This window comes from Zonotrichia albicollis, chromosome 6 (genome assembly GCF_047830755.1).
Source record: "Zonotrichia albicollis isolate bZonAlb1 chromosome 6, bZonAlb1.hap1, whole genome shotgun sequence".
NCBI lineage: Eukaryota > Metazoa > Chordata > Aves > Passeriformes > Passerellidae > Zonotrichia > Zonotrichia albicollis.
Genome location: NC_133824.1, coordinates 15,816,418 through 15,832,495, shown reverse-complemented (window position 1 = coordinate 15,832,495; position 16,078 = coordinate 15,816,418). Strand labels below are relative to the sequence as shown.

General features: G+C 43.3%; 2 protein-coding genes across 4 annotated transcripts in view; one reads left to right on the top strand and one right to left on the bottom strand.

The window, feature by feature from the left end:
* The window catches only part of ESRRB (estrogen related receptor beta), a 133,210-nt gene extending 121,822 nt beyond the window's left edge, over positions 1 to 11,388 (top strand). For all 3 annotated transcript variants that reach the window (XM_005479778.4, XM_074542580.1, XM_074542579.1), the window contains one exon: positions 316 to 11,388. In XM_005479778.4, coding sequence (XP_005479835.2) covers positions 316 to 560 — 245 coding nt within the window. In that variant the 3' untranslated portion in view covers positions 561 to 11,388. The remainder of the gene's footprint in view (positions 1 to 315) is intronic.
* Positions 4,015 to 16,078, bottom strand: part of LOC141729244 (uncharacterized) — a 79,376-nt gene continuing 67,312 nt past the window's right edge. The window contains exon 4 of the mRNA XM_074542145.1: positions 4,015 to 4,140. The gene's annotated coding sequence lies outside the window, so the exon portion shown is untranslated. The remainder of the gene's footprint in view (positions 4,141 to 16,078) is intronic.

The following is a 16,078-nucleotide window of genomic DNA, read 5'->3' as shown; positions in this document are numbered from 1 at the left end:
TGTGTCACCCACCTACCCCTGGCAACCCTACTGTCCCTGCACTGCTAGGGCCAACACACTGACTGGGCTGCTGCCAAGCTTCATGCAGCAGCACCACACCTGCCAGCTAGTTGGTTTTTTTCTGCTTAAGAAAAAACCAAACAACACCCCTCACCCCCTGCCTGGGCAGGTTGGGGGGGAACGACAGGAACAACTTAAAAAATCCCCACAAGAATAGATAAGAAGGAAAGAAAACATCATTAGCTTCAGAACCATAAAGGATTTCCTTTCTCACATCTGACTTATCTGTTTGCTGTCTTTTCTCCCTCACCCCAGACTCCATGCACATAGAGGACATGGATGCAGTGCAGAAACTCCAGGACCTTCTCCACGAAGCCCTGCAGGACTACGAGCTGAGTCAGCGCAATGAGGAGCCCCGGCGAGCAGGCAAGCTGCTCCTGACCTTGCCCCTCCTGCGGCAGACGGCTGCTAAAGCTGTGCAGCACTTCTACAGCATCAAACTGCAGGGCAAGGTTCCCATGCATAAACTCTTCCTAGAAATGCTAGAGGCAAAGGTCTGACAGTCCCAGCACCAGCCGACAGTGGCCGGGAACAAACTAGAAACAAAGACGCAGACAATGGAGCAATCCAAACAGCAGCAGCAGCCACCGCCGGCTTTTATCTCCAATCATTTATTATGGAAGAATTATTTAATGTCTATCTGTCGGCGTGACTGCAGAATCTTGTGTACAGGAGGGGGGAAACTTTTAATCAGTCACCTGTTTCTCTTTTTTTCGTTGTTTTCTCTGTGGGAAATACCAGATTATGCTCTTGCACTTGTTGAGGCATCGTGGGGGCTCAGCCCCTCTGATCAGTGATGCTCTCGGCACTGTCCAGGCTGCCTGCTCCCCAGCACCCTCTGCCAGTTCTGGAGGGGAGTGGGGACAGAAGCAGGAAGAGAGGAAGAATAGAGTCAATATAAACTTTATCTGCAGGTGTTATGAGGGGTCAGTTAGAAAGGGATGCAGCCACGGTCCTTCTTTTTGTCACCTTTCTTCCTCTTACCATAGAGTAGATGCTCCTTTGGAGAACAATGCTGCTGGACCTCTCCTGAACAAAAAGGCTGCCTCCCAGACTCCTCTAACACTTGTACATACAGCCCCCACTTCTTACTGAAAAAGCTGCTCCTAACTGTGTAAGATATTCTGCGACCTTGTACAGTGTGTCATTACGCCTGGCTAGTCCCTCCCGTGTACAATCCCTGCAGGCCCCTGAAGAGGTAGGATGTATGTCCCTGAGAAAATGCAAGTCTTTCCCAAATGGCAAGAGAGCAGAGCCTGATGTTATACTTCAGTGCTGGGTTGACTTGATAATCTCTGCATCCTCTCCTATGTGGTGCTAACTACAATTCTTCCACACTTTTCACCCCATAGTGTATCACACCTGCCTCTTCAGCTCAGCTGAGTGCCATTCCCCACCTGTTCCTTGTGGCAGAGAACACAAGGCTTTGTCTGCATGGTTACTGCCCAAGTAAAAATACACCCCAAACCAGATCTTTCCTAGACTTCATTAGAGCTCTTTGGCTCCACAGAGACTAGGCTTATTGCCAAATTCTAGTTAGGAATCAAGGGCACTGCTTTTCAGAGGAGGCAGCTCTAGAGCCTGAGAGATTGCTTTATTGTGGCAGGCTAGAGAAATAAATTAGAGGATGGCATGAAACCCCTGATACTCCAACTACTGTCTTCCCCTGCCTCATCCCATTATCCTCAACAGCAGGAAAAGAGCTAGCATAGATAGATTATACCTGGGGATGGTAGGAGGTTCTCTTGCTGATCAGAAAGCAAATACCTGACCTTGGGGTGGTGGGAGAAGAACAGGGGGAGTGTTTATTTACTCTTATATAACCAGGTTCTTCTATCTCCAAGACCTGGTTTAGATCTGCTGCCTAAGCCATAACTGCTGCATTCCCAGTCGCCAGAGGGGAATGTAGGTGACTGACAAAACTGACTGTCGGTGTTCTCTGAAACTTTATTTTCTAGGTCACTTAGTTTTAAGCCATCCTGAGCTGACAAAACCTGAGTGTATTCTCTTTTTTTGTGGTCAACAGCATGGCACTTGTGGTGAGAAAAAACCTCTGATCTACATTTGAGACACCACTAACTCTACTGTGTCTGTTCTCCTCAAGCTTCCACCCCTTCCTAGCTTCCCCAGGAGAAGGGTAGTGTATAAGAGGAGTAAATTGCCCTCAGGAGGAAGTCTTCCAAACCAGGGTTGAGGTGTGTGATCAGAAACACTGGGTGCTTGTTTTCTGCTGGAGCAGAATGTGTCCCAGCAGGACTGTCAATACTGCAGACCCCTGCCCTGGCAGGCTCAGACACAGAGGGGCTGGCATGTGACCTCTCAGCTCTCATAGCCAGCCCACACCTTGAACTTAAGTTAGTTCCTTTTCATCTCCTTTGACTTCTTCTTATGTTACACAGTGACTCATTTTGTACTCACTTGATAAGGAATTGTCTTACTTCAGGCATATTAGTAAACCACCAGAGACCTTAGGGGCAGAAGGCACATTGGAATTGGGACTCCTTTGCTCACAGCAGTAGCAATTACACAGTATCCTTGTGCTTCAGGAGGATACCTGTGCTTCTCTATCCCACTCCCTCCCAAAGGCAGCTGGGGAGAAAATGAGAGGCTTTTGGTTGCACTCATGATCCCTGTACCCATCTGTGACTGAGGGACCAAAGTGAAATGCATGCCACCATTACAGAGCCAGCTTGCCATGTGCTGCCCTCTGGCAGCTCTTTCTGGCTGTGGTAGAATTGCTTTCACAGATGTGCTGGGTTGCATTATCACCTGTAAGTTTGACTCACTCGAGCACTGCTGCAGTGCTGCCAAGTGCCACCCAGCTGAGCTGCAGCACATTGTGTGCCAGCCTGCTGTGCAAAGGTATCTGGCCCAAAATGGGCTGAAAAGATCCTAAGAAGCAATTCTTACTCTATTGGGCCCTGCCAGAAAGGTCACTACTCACATGCCAACACATCCACCCAATCTCCCCCCTCAAAAAAACCCCAAAACTACCCAAAAACAACCCCAAAAGGCCCTTCTAGCTTTGTTGTATTTGCACTCAGGCCTGCTCTCCATAACAGGAAACTATCTACAAAACATGATTATGGAGAGCTGCCGAGTTAGCTTCTAGCTCACAGAGACTGCTGGCTATTTAGATTAGGGCTATGGGATGGAGGCAACTCCTGCCTTGGCATAGCAATATGAAGATACCAAATACATTTTTTCCAGGAACTTCTTTCTCCATTAAAGCTGCATAATGGAGCCCATCCAAATACTCTCCATTGCTTGAAGATAATATGCAGGGAAATGTTTGCATTTCTTCTGAAATAGGATGGGAAGTGAAGCAGACAGTACTTAGGATATATTAAACTCTCTAACCAAGGAATGCAAACTCTTTCCCAGGAAATGGGACACAAACACCTGTCTAGATTTAACCCTTAAAAGGCTTCTACCATCCTAAATTGGGAAGCAGATCAGGTCTCTTGAGCCCTTCAAACAAGTGCAGGAATCACAATAATCTCTCTCCAGTTACTCTGATCTGCTGTACATCCCTAGTACTATCACACTGACACAGCTGAGGAGCATTTCCAGCTACACAATGGGCTGGGATTGCAGAGGAGGGTAACAGTGTAGTCCCCCCAACGCACTTTGAAGTAGGAAATGAAGCTTCAGCAACTGCTTAGGTCTTTGAATGCTCACAGTCTCTTACAAAAAGGTCTGGGGATGTGGAAGGTGAGACATGAACTAGGAGATGGGTTTTTGGTCAGTAGTCTTTATGCTGCTCTTTGTAATATAGGATTCACAGAGTCAGTGTCATACAGCTGTCCTTCTTCATGGGGCAAAAGATCATGGAGCCTGAGCCTTGGGACACAGATGGGCTCTGTGACTTAAAGAAAAGAGAAGCAGTAGAGGTAAGTATAGCAGTGACAGTGAATAAACCCACACCAGCAACTATGGTAAAAGCAGCTCCAGCCCCTGATTTGCATGTGTGAATAACAGAAACCATGTACCTGCCAGCTACTACAAAAGGCAGTTCTTCCCAAGTGAGCAGCTCTTCTGTTTTGGGCACATTCTTCTCTGGGAACAGCAGTGTCTGACCTGTAATGCAAAACAAATTTCATGGGGATCAATTAAAAGGTAAATTACCACTCTGAATTTAGGTTTCTAGGGAAACTTGGGCATTACACCTCGCAGCAAAACTGTGAAGCTACAAGAAACATCCCCACAACAATCGGAACCTTGCAGTATTGCTCATGCTAAGGGGGCATTATTTTTCTCTTTGTAAGCTATGTCATCTTTTTTTTTTTTTAACTATTATAAATATATAAAATAAAACATGCTTCACCAGAAACATGTAAGCAGCTATTAGAGGGGCAAGTAATTGAGAAAGACCCTAGAATGTAACATGTTGAGCTTTTATTACCAATCAGAGCTATAATCAATCATATGGCCAAAGGCTGCTCTGTTGTTCTTGTGGCTGAGTTACATGGAGAAGCCAGAGAGAGACAGAGGCTGTGAGAATGAATGCAGGTAGTCATAGACAGTCAGTGAAATAAACAGTATCTACTTAACTATTATCTGCTCCTAAAAAAGTAACAACCTGTTAAATAAATTGTATTCCTGCGGTACAGGTCATTTCAAACAAAACAAGAAATAAAGAAATGTAAAAACTAATGCAGACAGAGTAATGTTTATTGTGTTAGGAGCTGCTCTGTTCTGTCCCTCAGGAGGCACATGGCTCCACAGAAAAGGCCAGTGGGGGGAAAGTGTGATCTGTCTGTATTTGCTGTGGAAGAGCAGGAAACCCCCAGCCCTCTCACTTAGAAATGCTCATTTTCATGTCTTCCCATATATAAAAAAAGTTCTCAGCAAGCTTCTGAGTTTTTGTGAGATGAGCTTTGTGGAGAACTTTTAAGACAGGCACTGTTGCCAGTCTCTGCCACAGACCAGTTTATTTCTTCCCCTCACTCCTTTTCTTTCCATGTCCTACACTTCAGTGGTGCAAGGGATAAACAGGAGCTAGAGATGAAAAAATCTTGAAGTTGTTCCAGTGAAGAAAAACCTCTAATCATAAAATAGACCACTGGCTTAAACCCAGCAGTGACATCATGAGTGTTGCAAGCATTACAGCAGCTGTCCAGTGCTTATGAAGTAGATGCAAGTGCTAAAGTTGTGGCGTTGACATTGATCTGCTGGTCAGGCAGCACAAGAGGGAAGGCTCATAGCTGCTTGAGAAAGCAGAAGGAAATGCACTCTGCTAATTGAGGCAGAGATGTGAGAAACAAGGACTCCAGGCTTTTGTTCTACCTCTGATTCTATCAGGTACCAGACACCATCCCACCTTGTTTAAGCACCTCCAACACACCTCAGCCAACACTGCTAATGTCCTAATGATGCATCAAATCAGGCAATCAAGAGGCTGCTCAGCGTGCCCTCTGAAGAGGAGGTGGTGGCTGAATTAGTGGTGGCCAGTGGGAAAGGCCACGGGCTAAAAATGAGCCTGAATGAAAAAACAAGATGAGCACAGAGCTGTAGTGGGACATGAAGTGTGAGAAGCTTTTTCTACATTGGAAACCGCTACCCCCAGCCCCACATCAGCAGCACCCTGGCTGAGACAGATGCAGTCTTGCAACCAACACAATCCCCTTCCAAGTTCACACAGCAGCTCACAGTCACACACAGCCCTCCTTATGCACATTCTGTGCATAAGTCCTCTCAATGTTGTAGCCATTCGCAGAAGGTTTGGATTTGGCCACCTCAGTAGGACTTTAAATGGATCCTACTTCAGATTAAATATAGCAAAGGGAGGTAAATGTGTGGCTTTTGGGGTTCTGAAAAGTTCCTTGGCACTGGAGCTGATGGTGTCAAGAGATTGGTAAGGATAGCTGGCAGACTACAGAGAGCTTGAGCACCACTCTTCAAACATCATTTAAGGGCTGTTTGCATTCCTCAGTCCCTTACTTTAAAGTTGTGGCTGCCTTACTGGCCTTTCCTGGGCATCCTTCTTTGTCTAGGTTTCTTTGAGGCTTTCCTTGCTTTGCTTACTAGTGTTCACTCATTCTGGAATTAAAGAAGGAAAGAGAAGGGTATTGTCTTCATAGTAAGCCCATGTAGCATTGAGAGAAACTGAGGCCAACCCTCTTACGGATGAGCTTCACAGGAAATACTAGGAAAATACTCTAATTTCTCTGATTAGCTGGAGAGGGAAACAGGTTTCTTTACTAATCAATGTTGAGTTCTCTAAACACATTTCTCCCACCAAAATTTAGAGCATGCTTAACTCCTGGGATATGTGCTTAAATTTCAAATGTTAAAACATGAATGCAGTAGTTTTTTGTGGCTACCTACACACAAAATAAAAGGAAAACTAGCAAGAGAACTGTCCCTTCTAACTCAGGCCATTCTATCATTCTATGATGACTTTTCTCTTCCAGGCCACGGTATTACACAGGAAATCAAAGAAAACTTTGGTTGAGGTACAGAAAACTTTAATGTTCAACTGCGGGTAATGGAAAGCTGGAGAGCTTACACTGTGTGCCTGTGTAAGCTTTAGAAAGACATTTTCTCCCATTGCAGCATTTTTGAAATGACACCATGGGAAAAGCAGAACACCTGTGCCTGGGGAGCAGGAGGACTAACCTAGCAGTGTGCTGAGAGCAGCAGCATACAAATAATTATAAGTAGAAGTGAAGTCACAGGAAAGATCAGAACTGGCTAGAGGCTCAAAGCATCTTGTGCAAGAAAAACAGAAGAAAGAAAACAGCTACCAGTGACATATCACAGATTTGCTAAAGACTTCAGTGCTTCACAGAGTCCTTCATAAATATAATGAGTCACATGCCTACTGCAACCATCTCTTGGCAGCACACACAGCACATGCAGGAACACCTGGCTTGGTTCAGACCACAGACCCATTTATCCCACCACCCTCTCTGCTAACATGGCCAGCAGCAGATGACCAGAGAAGAATGTAAAAACATGGTAAGGAGGTATAATTAAGTCTCCCAGCAATTTAAGAATCAAAGATCCTGCTCAATTTCCCTTACCATTCACAATCATCTAGGTGTCTTGTTTTCGCCCACAGTCATTTCTTCTCAGGGAGGAAGTATGGGCTGCCAGCCTTACGCCTTCCCTGGGTACACTCAGCACCAATTAAGTTGGGAAAATGTGACAATGAGAAAGGAAAATGGCTGCCTTCCATCACTTGATCTTGATGTTTTATAGACAAGTACAAAAATCTAATCCCTATCTGAGATCCACAGACATACAGATACCTCTCTTGTTGTAGCTGGCTACACACAAATGTACACATCTGTTGCATTATTTAGTTATGTTCTCATTCACAGCACTACTGGAGCTCACAATTGCCTTCAAAGTAACTTAGAAATAAGATTAGCCTATTTAAATCACATTTGCCTAATAATAACAACAATAACAGGTTGGAATCCTCCTTCCTTTATATGGATGCAGTCTTTTCCTCAATCTTTTTAATCTACCTGAAAAACAGAGAAAATAAGGCACCCTTTCTGATGTAATCCTTTTATTATAATACAAATTACTGTTTTAAACCCCGCATATTTTAAGGTATTCCTTGACATATTGAACAAAATAATTTTTTAATGTATTTCTTCCTATTGCACAGTGAGAAGTTGATTTCTGTTTAGAAGTCCCAGCTTGCTTAATTCAGAAATACCAACCTCTTACTTCTTTTAGTACTTAAAATCAGCGCATTTACCATTCCATCAAAAGGCTCAGAAACAAGTTCATTTTTTTGATGAATGAAATTATTACACATTTTTTCTGATTTTAAGGAACTGGCATTATATTTTCAATAAGCCTTATCATATATCCCTGACATAACTGCAATTGTTAAATTATAAAAAGCAGGGCAGTGATCAGATAAAGAGAAGCCAGGACAGTGTAAACTCAAATCACTTTGTCTAAATTGGCAAGAATCAACATAAAACAAAGCTGCATTTAACAGATCAGTTAGAACAAAGCACATAAATCATGTTTTTGAGAGGGGTTAATTTGCACCATATGCCAATTAATTCAAATGCAATACCTAAGTTATAAATAATCTCATTGGAGTGGAGAGTGTTGTACTTGGAATGAAAATTCTTTAGCTGAAGCCAAAATTATAATCACCTTCAATAACTGCATTTCCAGCATTGCAAATTCTTTTCTATTGCAGCACTGAAAGCAGTCAATGCTGCAAATAATTTTCTATTACTATTTACATTATTAAACTCAAACACATCAACCAAATCCTTGGGGGTTTTTTTGTCAGTAGTTAATGCTACTGCAAATCAATGGTCCTCTGGGTCAGTCTTAGGAACTATGGTTTCATTAGATATTTTTTGACCTAATGAACCCTTGTAACCAAGACTCAGGTAATCACTTATGTCCCCCATTGGTTTTGTCATTACACCACAAAAATTCAGCAGTGTCCTAAGGGAATGATGCTTCCAGCATTGGCATAGACATCAGCTTTGAGGGGTGCTACACCCAGCTCTTCTGCTGTCTTGAGCTCTTCTAGCTCAGACTCTCTTTATCTAAATGCAGAAAACCCCAAATCACTCCTTTGCACATTTCTTCTTTTCATCACAGCTCTAAGATTTCTCGTCACAGGATTCCTGCTCTGATCCAGCCTGTTTCCCTGTCTAGCTTGGCTTTTTTTGTTTGTTTGTTTGTTTGTTTGTTTTTACACTACTAGACAGTCTCTTTTTCTCTTGGCTCTCTCCTCCTGTCCTGTTTTTGGAACACTGCCAGAAACATGTGGATGAGGAGGCCATGAGTGGCAGGGTCCTGTGGCAGCCAGTCACACTGAACTCCAGATCTCTGGTGGGATAGACTGTTCCAGCTTCCTCAGAAACACAGCCCCTGTGTCTGGCAGCCACATCACTGCTCTGGACACCCTCCACTTGGAAAGAGAGCCACCCCAGCTAACAGTGTTTATTGTTCCCCATTGCTGAAGTTTTCCTCAGATGTCCTGGTTTTCCAGAGCTGCAAGAAATGCAATGTCACCCAAACGTCATTCCCCAAACCAAAGGAAGAGCTACAGGAGGATATTTGTAAAACTACACCTCTGATGCCCTTTAGATCATGTTATCCTTTCCTATCTTTCTCAAACTTATATCCACAGCCAGCTTAGATCACAGCAGCTGCTGCAGCAGCTCTAGTTAATTGGACAAACAATGCCAAATCAGAGAAATACCACATTCACCTCAGGCTCCACTGCACAACTCAAAGAGAACCTCAAAATCCTGCCAGTATAAGCCAGTGAGGCCATGCAGCAGCACACAGCCACATGTGGGGTTTAACTGCTGCTTTAACTAGAGCAGTTGCATTCCCATGATGCTGGGTTGCCTTTGCAAATAGTTATTAACCCAAACTGAGCTATAACAATTATAGAAACCCTATGAAATTCACACTAAATGATCACAGAAAATAAAAACCTTTCATAAATAAATCCTAGACACCTTCAAAATGTGTCTAGAAATGTAAACATGACAAACAACCATTGAAAAAGAACAAAGCCTGCCTGGACATACATTAAGCTCTGTTTCTCAATTTGCTAGAATTAAGAGACCACTCCACCTTTTCAAAAGAAAAAGAAAATGCCTGGACAACCTTATGACTGAGTACTGGCATCTGTAAATGAGTAAGGGATAAACAAAAACTCCAAGGACAGGCAAATAAAATGTTTTGAGTTTACCAGAATTATAATGTCATTATCATAACTATAAAAACACTACGTAGAATTCTAATTGATAGATAAGCAAATGTGACTCTACTTTGCAGATCTCCTCTGAGCCCACCAGCCTGTGCTGCAAGCAGAGTAAAAGTGTGTGAGAGGAATATTCCCTGAGTGTATTCTGCACTCTGTAAGAGAGATTGCAGCTGGCTAAGACCTCTGCCCAGCACACTGAGCCATTACAGCTCAGCGCTTCCTTCTGCCATCCATTGCCTACTGCAAGCACTTTGGGCAGGGTCCTTTTCCTTCCGTGGCTGCTCTCTAGACACAGCAGGCCCCTGGCTCACCTCTTCTTCCCCAGGGAACGGGGCTTGTAAATAAGTAAAAAGTGACTGAAAGCCTAATATAGAAGATGCCTGGGACCTCTCAAATTCTGGGAAACCTAATCACTGTGTTGGCTGAATTAGCTTGGACTTGGGCTTGACAATTGTCTTTGGGTATTGCTTTCACGTGGAGCACATTCACAAAAGTCTGCAACAATGACTCATTCTGGAGCTTGTGATTGCAGTGTGTCCTAGAGCATGTTGCTAAGCTGCTCCTGGCAATCCTCTGGACATTTTCACAAGCAAAGGTATCTCCACAAGCAGGCTACCTACAGCTGCCTGCTGTGTGTGTTATTTATTCCAATACAAGGAATAAATAACCTACCCCCAAGTTGTCAGTGACATCATGCTAAGTGCTGATGCTGTCACCTCCTTGGTAGCAGGTCCCATACTCTGCTGGTTTCATTAATTCTCACGCAGGTCATCACAGCAAATGCCCTTATCACTGAATCTGGCTCTGCACCCTGCATGGCACAAATTGGTCATCTGTCAGACTAGAAAAAGTCAAAAAACAGAAACTTCAACAGAAACTGTCTGGGCTATGTCTATGAATAGTTGCAATTCACCTTCTAGATGCTAAGGGAGAGCAACCAATCTGCACTGGGACAATGCTTCACAAGGTGAGCATACCTGGCTAGAAGTCCTCCACAAAGGAATCTGCATGACCTCCTACCCATGATGGAGAAATGAAATAATCATCTCTTCCATGAGCACTCATCAGGTAACCAGCTACCCAGCAAGTCAGGAACACACAGTACCTCTGAAACCAACAGGAGAGAAAAATATATAATTATAACACAAAGGGAACATTAAGCAGTACCACAGCCTCTCTGTGCTTCAGACTTTGCTGAGGAATCAATCATCCTTTGCAGATAACTTTATGCTTCACAGCTACTGCTGCTAAGCAGGTTAAATAAATAAATAATCAATCCCTCTTCTGTTACTTCTCCCCTTCACAGTCCCCAGCCTCCACTTCTTAATGGGAGTAGGGAGACATGGGCACAATATTATTTTCTGTTGGATCAAAGAATCAAAGAATGGTTTGAGTTGGAAGGGGACTGTGAAGATCACTAAGGTCAAACCCCTCTGCTATGTGCAGGGACACCTTCTACCAGACCAGATTGCTTTAAAGTCCCATCTAGCCTGGTCATGAACACTTCCAGGGATGTGGCAGCCACAGCTTCTCTGAGTAACCTGGTCCAGTGTTTCATCACCCTCACAGTAAAGAATTTCTTCTTAATATCTAATCTTCCAAATATCTAATCATCTCTTTGTCCAAAAAGCAGAATTTAACCTATTACCCCAAATCTATGTTTTGATAGCCAGGAGCAAGGAATCCAAAAAAGAGGGAGTGAGGAGTGTTAGAAATTCTGGGACTGCTTCCCAGCAGCAAAAATTGCAGCTGCTGAAATGCAGCTCAACTCATACACATTTGTGTGAGACACAGGGTGTCTCCTGCTCCCACATTCATGTGGTTCCTAGTGCTCTTTTTTTGTGGAGAAGAATTGGCTGAGTCTCTTCAGCGCACAAGAAAGAGAAGCAGGCTTTAAAGACAAGTACTTGCCCAGACATCAAAAGGTGGCGCTCCTCTGTGCCAGACTGCACCAGAGAGAGAGACCCACTGGAGAGACATCTCTCCTAGAATTACCCTTTCCAAGTAATGAAGATGAGACACCTTCTGAGTCAAAAGTGTCAGGAGATAAGATGTTGGAACAAGCTGCTAAATAACAGATAAATCACCAGCACAGTGCATCATGTACATCCAAGAGATCTGTAGGAGTTTTGAATGGAAGTGGCTGAGCTGCTGAAGACATGAATTCTCTCATTAAAGTCATCTGTTATACTGGAGTAATGAAGGGTAACAAATGCTGTAAGTTGTTCTAAAAAAGGCATTTGGGATGATCTGACAAGTCACAGACCACTGAACTTTACTCTGAATCAGGTAAATTGGTTGAATTATCAAGTAAAATTAGAATCACAGGGAAGGACTATCACAAAGAATTCATTTAGTTTTGCTCCAGTGTCCTTGCCCTCTTTCCACTGTTTCTCACTACTTTAAAAATCCTGTTGATTCTTCTGAATTCTCCTGCTTAAGTTATTCCTCTTTACCTTTTGTGCATTTGGCTATGTCCTGCAGAAATAAAAGGCTTTTCTTCTTCCTTCTTTCCACCCAATTCTGTCCAGGGGAAAACTGCAAAAGGAAATATTTCTATTTATTCATGTCATAACTCTATTGCCATTGTGGGTACTACAGAGAAAAGTGGCAATAGCAGAAATCCTACCTGATGTCCCAGTGATCAGTCTCTCACTTGTCCCAGTCTTAACAGACAAGAACTATATATTCTAGGAGGACAATTGCTTAAACCACTGCAAACTGTGCTTTACCATGTTAAGACCATGCAACCACCTGTAAGAACATTCTAGCAAAGTGTTTTCTATACAAACCCTTATATGATTCCTGATCCAGATGGACCCTTAAGATGAAATGAAAGGCCAGATCACCTCTTCAGTTTCCTTAGTAAGATACACTGAAGAGAATGATCCAGCAGGTGTCTCAGTTCTGTGCCTGACTCAGGATTTGCTTTTGTATTGCAGCACAACACTTCTTTCTGAACAAGCCGTGGGAGGTTGCAGTGACCTATGAAAGATGCTGGCCAAGCTATGGCCAGGCTGTGGAGGGCACAGCCAGGAGGTGACGAGTCAGGAGCAGAGCATGTGACAGATACAGAGCGTGCTCCACTCGAGGAACTGGAGCAGGGCAGCTTGAAGCAGAAGACAGAAACCAGCAAGGGTTTCTTCTGGAACAGCCAGGCAATATGCTAGGTTCTTACCCATGGGGAAACATCAGAGGCTAGAGGCAGAGTAGTAGAAGATCCTAATCAGAAAACTCAAGAGCACAGGTATGTGTCCTGAAAAAATCTAAGCTGGAGGCACACAGGCACCCAACCTGCAGTGGACATGCCCTGAAAAAGCACAGACAGGCACTATTACAGTTTTTCATTTTCTGTTTAGATCTTTGCACCATGAGTATTTGCAAACCTACCCTATCTTGAGTAGCCATTGTTGACTTAGATTAATTTAAGCTTATATAGAGCCTAATAAACACTCATTAATTTTGCAGGTTTGCTTCTCGTACTGCAATTGCTACATAAAATCACATTTACTTAAGTAGAAATGAAAGAATCTACCACTTTTAACAGCTGTAATTGTTCAAGCAGAGCAGATAGGATTTTCCCTAACACCTCTTCATGCAGTTCTGTGTCTGGAAATACCATCTTGAAAAACACATAAAAGAATCATGTTGATCCCATACCACTTTAGCTATTTTGCATATTCATTTTCTAATTACTTAATATTTCTAACACCTAATTCTGTAAGCCTCAAATGTCACTAAGTAGTGACATTAATGAACATGTTAGACTCTAATTCATACTAATAACCCATATTACTTGGGTCAAACTAACTTCAGTGTTTATTTGGACAGTACCATAGTTAAATTGTTATAATCTCACTCCACATTTTGATAAGCATTCTGACTTAACAACTTTCATAACTATCATGACTTTGGTTTTATTTCTAACTACTAAATGAGGGTTCTAGAATTTTTCTGACTAGACGTTAGCTTCTGTGCATCCACATGATGGCAATGCAATTCACTTTCAAACTCCTAAGGTCTAAATTGCTCTGTGAAAATTAGAATGCTCTCTGCAAGGTCACTGCAATGCTTCCTTTTCACTGTAGTCCAAAGTCTAAGTGGACATCAGGATTTCTAAAGATTATGACCTTTATGGCTTGGGAACTGGACCATCTCTATTCTTGCCTCTCAGTCACCATGCACCTGATGCCTCACTAATCCCCAAGAGGTTTGATGTACCACAGCACAGAACAGCTATAATTACTCCTGGAAGCCAGCTGCCACTCAAGTGACAAAACAGTCTGCAGAGCCATTCCCCCAGCCCACGTTGCTGAGCACTTGGACCGTTTGAATACAATATTAAATAGAACAAGACATGGGCAATACGTTATTTTTGCAAAGCTGAGCTTGTCACATTTACAAAATTAATACGGTGTGGCAGGAGACAAAAGGGCCACCTTCACTGTGTAGCTCCCATGTCTACAGAGCCAGACAGAGTGAGCTCAATGGTGAAGTGCCTGGTTTTGCACAACCATGAAGTTTTCAGACATGAAGTGGGGAATTAGCAGCACATGGCAAGTCCTTTAAGATAAGCACAAAGATGATAAATTAATGACAGGAATGAGTGAAACAGGTATTTCCTACTAAACCTTATCAAAACTCTTCTGGGCCTCACTGGAACACTGTGTCTGCAGGCCTCTGAGTTTCGTTGAAGGTGTTAAATTCTCACAGTGCAGCAGGCAATATGCAAGGCAAAGAGCACTGGGCTCTAGAGTCATTCTTTCTGGGACCACTAGACAGTGGATGGAAGTGATATTTGTTTATTTAGCCTCCATAGTGATCCCTGCACCCCCGGGACAAGGGGGAGGACTGAGTGCCTGCTCCAAGGGACTCACATACTCAATTAGAGATAAGTCTCTGCTGCTGTTCAAAGGGGGTTACTGTCCAGGCAAATTTACTTCTATTTTGAAAGAAATGAAACACTTAGGATATAGTAAAGAAGATAAAACAACTGCCACTTTGCAAAGCAATCTGTGATACCAGCAGTATCACCACAGATTTTTTTTTTTGTTCCTTTTGTCCTTCCTTCAAACCGAAGTTAAACTCACCCATTTCCTCCCTTGTACATTTTTCTCTTCAGAGACACGGCTTAGGACACCTCCCTCCAAATCAGAATTTCACTTGGATACACCCTGCTAAAAAATCCACAGTAAAAGCCGTAATAAAGTGTGGCACCTGTTGCTTCTTTGGACAATTTGCAAGATGGATTTTTCTATATACACATATATGGGGGGAGGGGTGTACACATATAATATATACGTATAATACATACATATAATATGAAAAATGCTTGTGGATAACACACACAATTCATTCAGTGCTCCATGGTGCAGTCAGCTCATGTATTCCCAAGACAGAAACAATGGTGAATATGGTGGGAGCCTACTTTGAGCCTGAAATCTGACAAGAAAAGCCTGAAGGAAACTCAGGGTGCTTCAGGCTATGTACTCCACATGAGCTTGACCTTCTTGGTGAAAGTCTACCAACTGTGTGACACTGACCACACAGCCCAGAACTCTCCACAAGCCACTTCACAAGACAGGACACACAATGGGTTTTAGTGTCATGCCCTCAAACATAAGGTGGGGTCAGTGACCTTCTCCTCATCCTGCTGCACTGACCTCTGAGAAGGAGAGGCCATTTCAAGAAAGAGTAGGTACTTCCTATGCTGGTACTGGGAATCCCACAGAGCGACAGAGAGCAGCTCTACAGCAATTGCTTTGTTTAAAATGCAAAATGTAGATGTGTTTAGAGGAGGTACCAGCATCAATCACTGTATGCAAACACAGCCTGTGGAGAAGAGCTTCCCCTGTAAGTCACTCCTCACTGCCCTAATCTAGTTAGCACTAGTGACTGAGGGCATGTTGAATGCTGATGGGCCGCTGATAGTGCTGTCCCAGGAGAAGATTAATAAAAGGCAGCAGGAGCACTTAGCCCCAGTTGGGCACAAAGTCAGGGAGGGAGGTGAGGGGGGAGGACAAGGGTTTCTTTCAGTCTAGCAGCTGTTGCCCATCACCACAGACACACAAAAAAGCAAAACTTGCAGCCTTCTCCCACAATCATTATCACACTTGGGGAGGAAGGTCAGTGCAGACCACATGCACTGACTTGAACAGATGACATTGCTGACTTGTGGTTTGTAGTCACAGGGGAATATGAGTCCATGAAGGAGAAGTAAAAAAACCATGCAACTCCACCGTTGTTAAGCTTATATGGACCTAAAACAGGGGTCTGCATCAAGCCTAGGGACTCACAAACTGA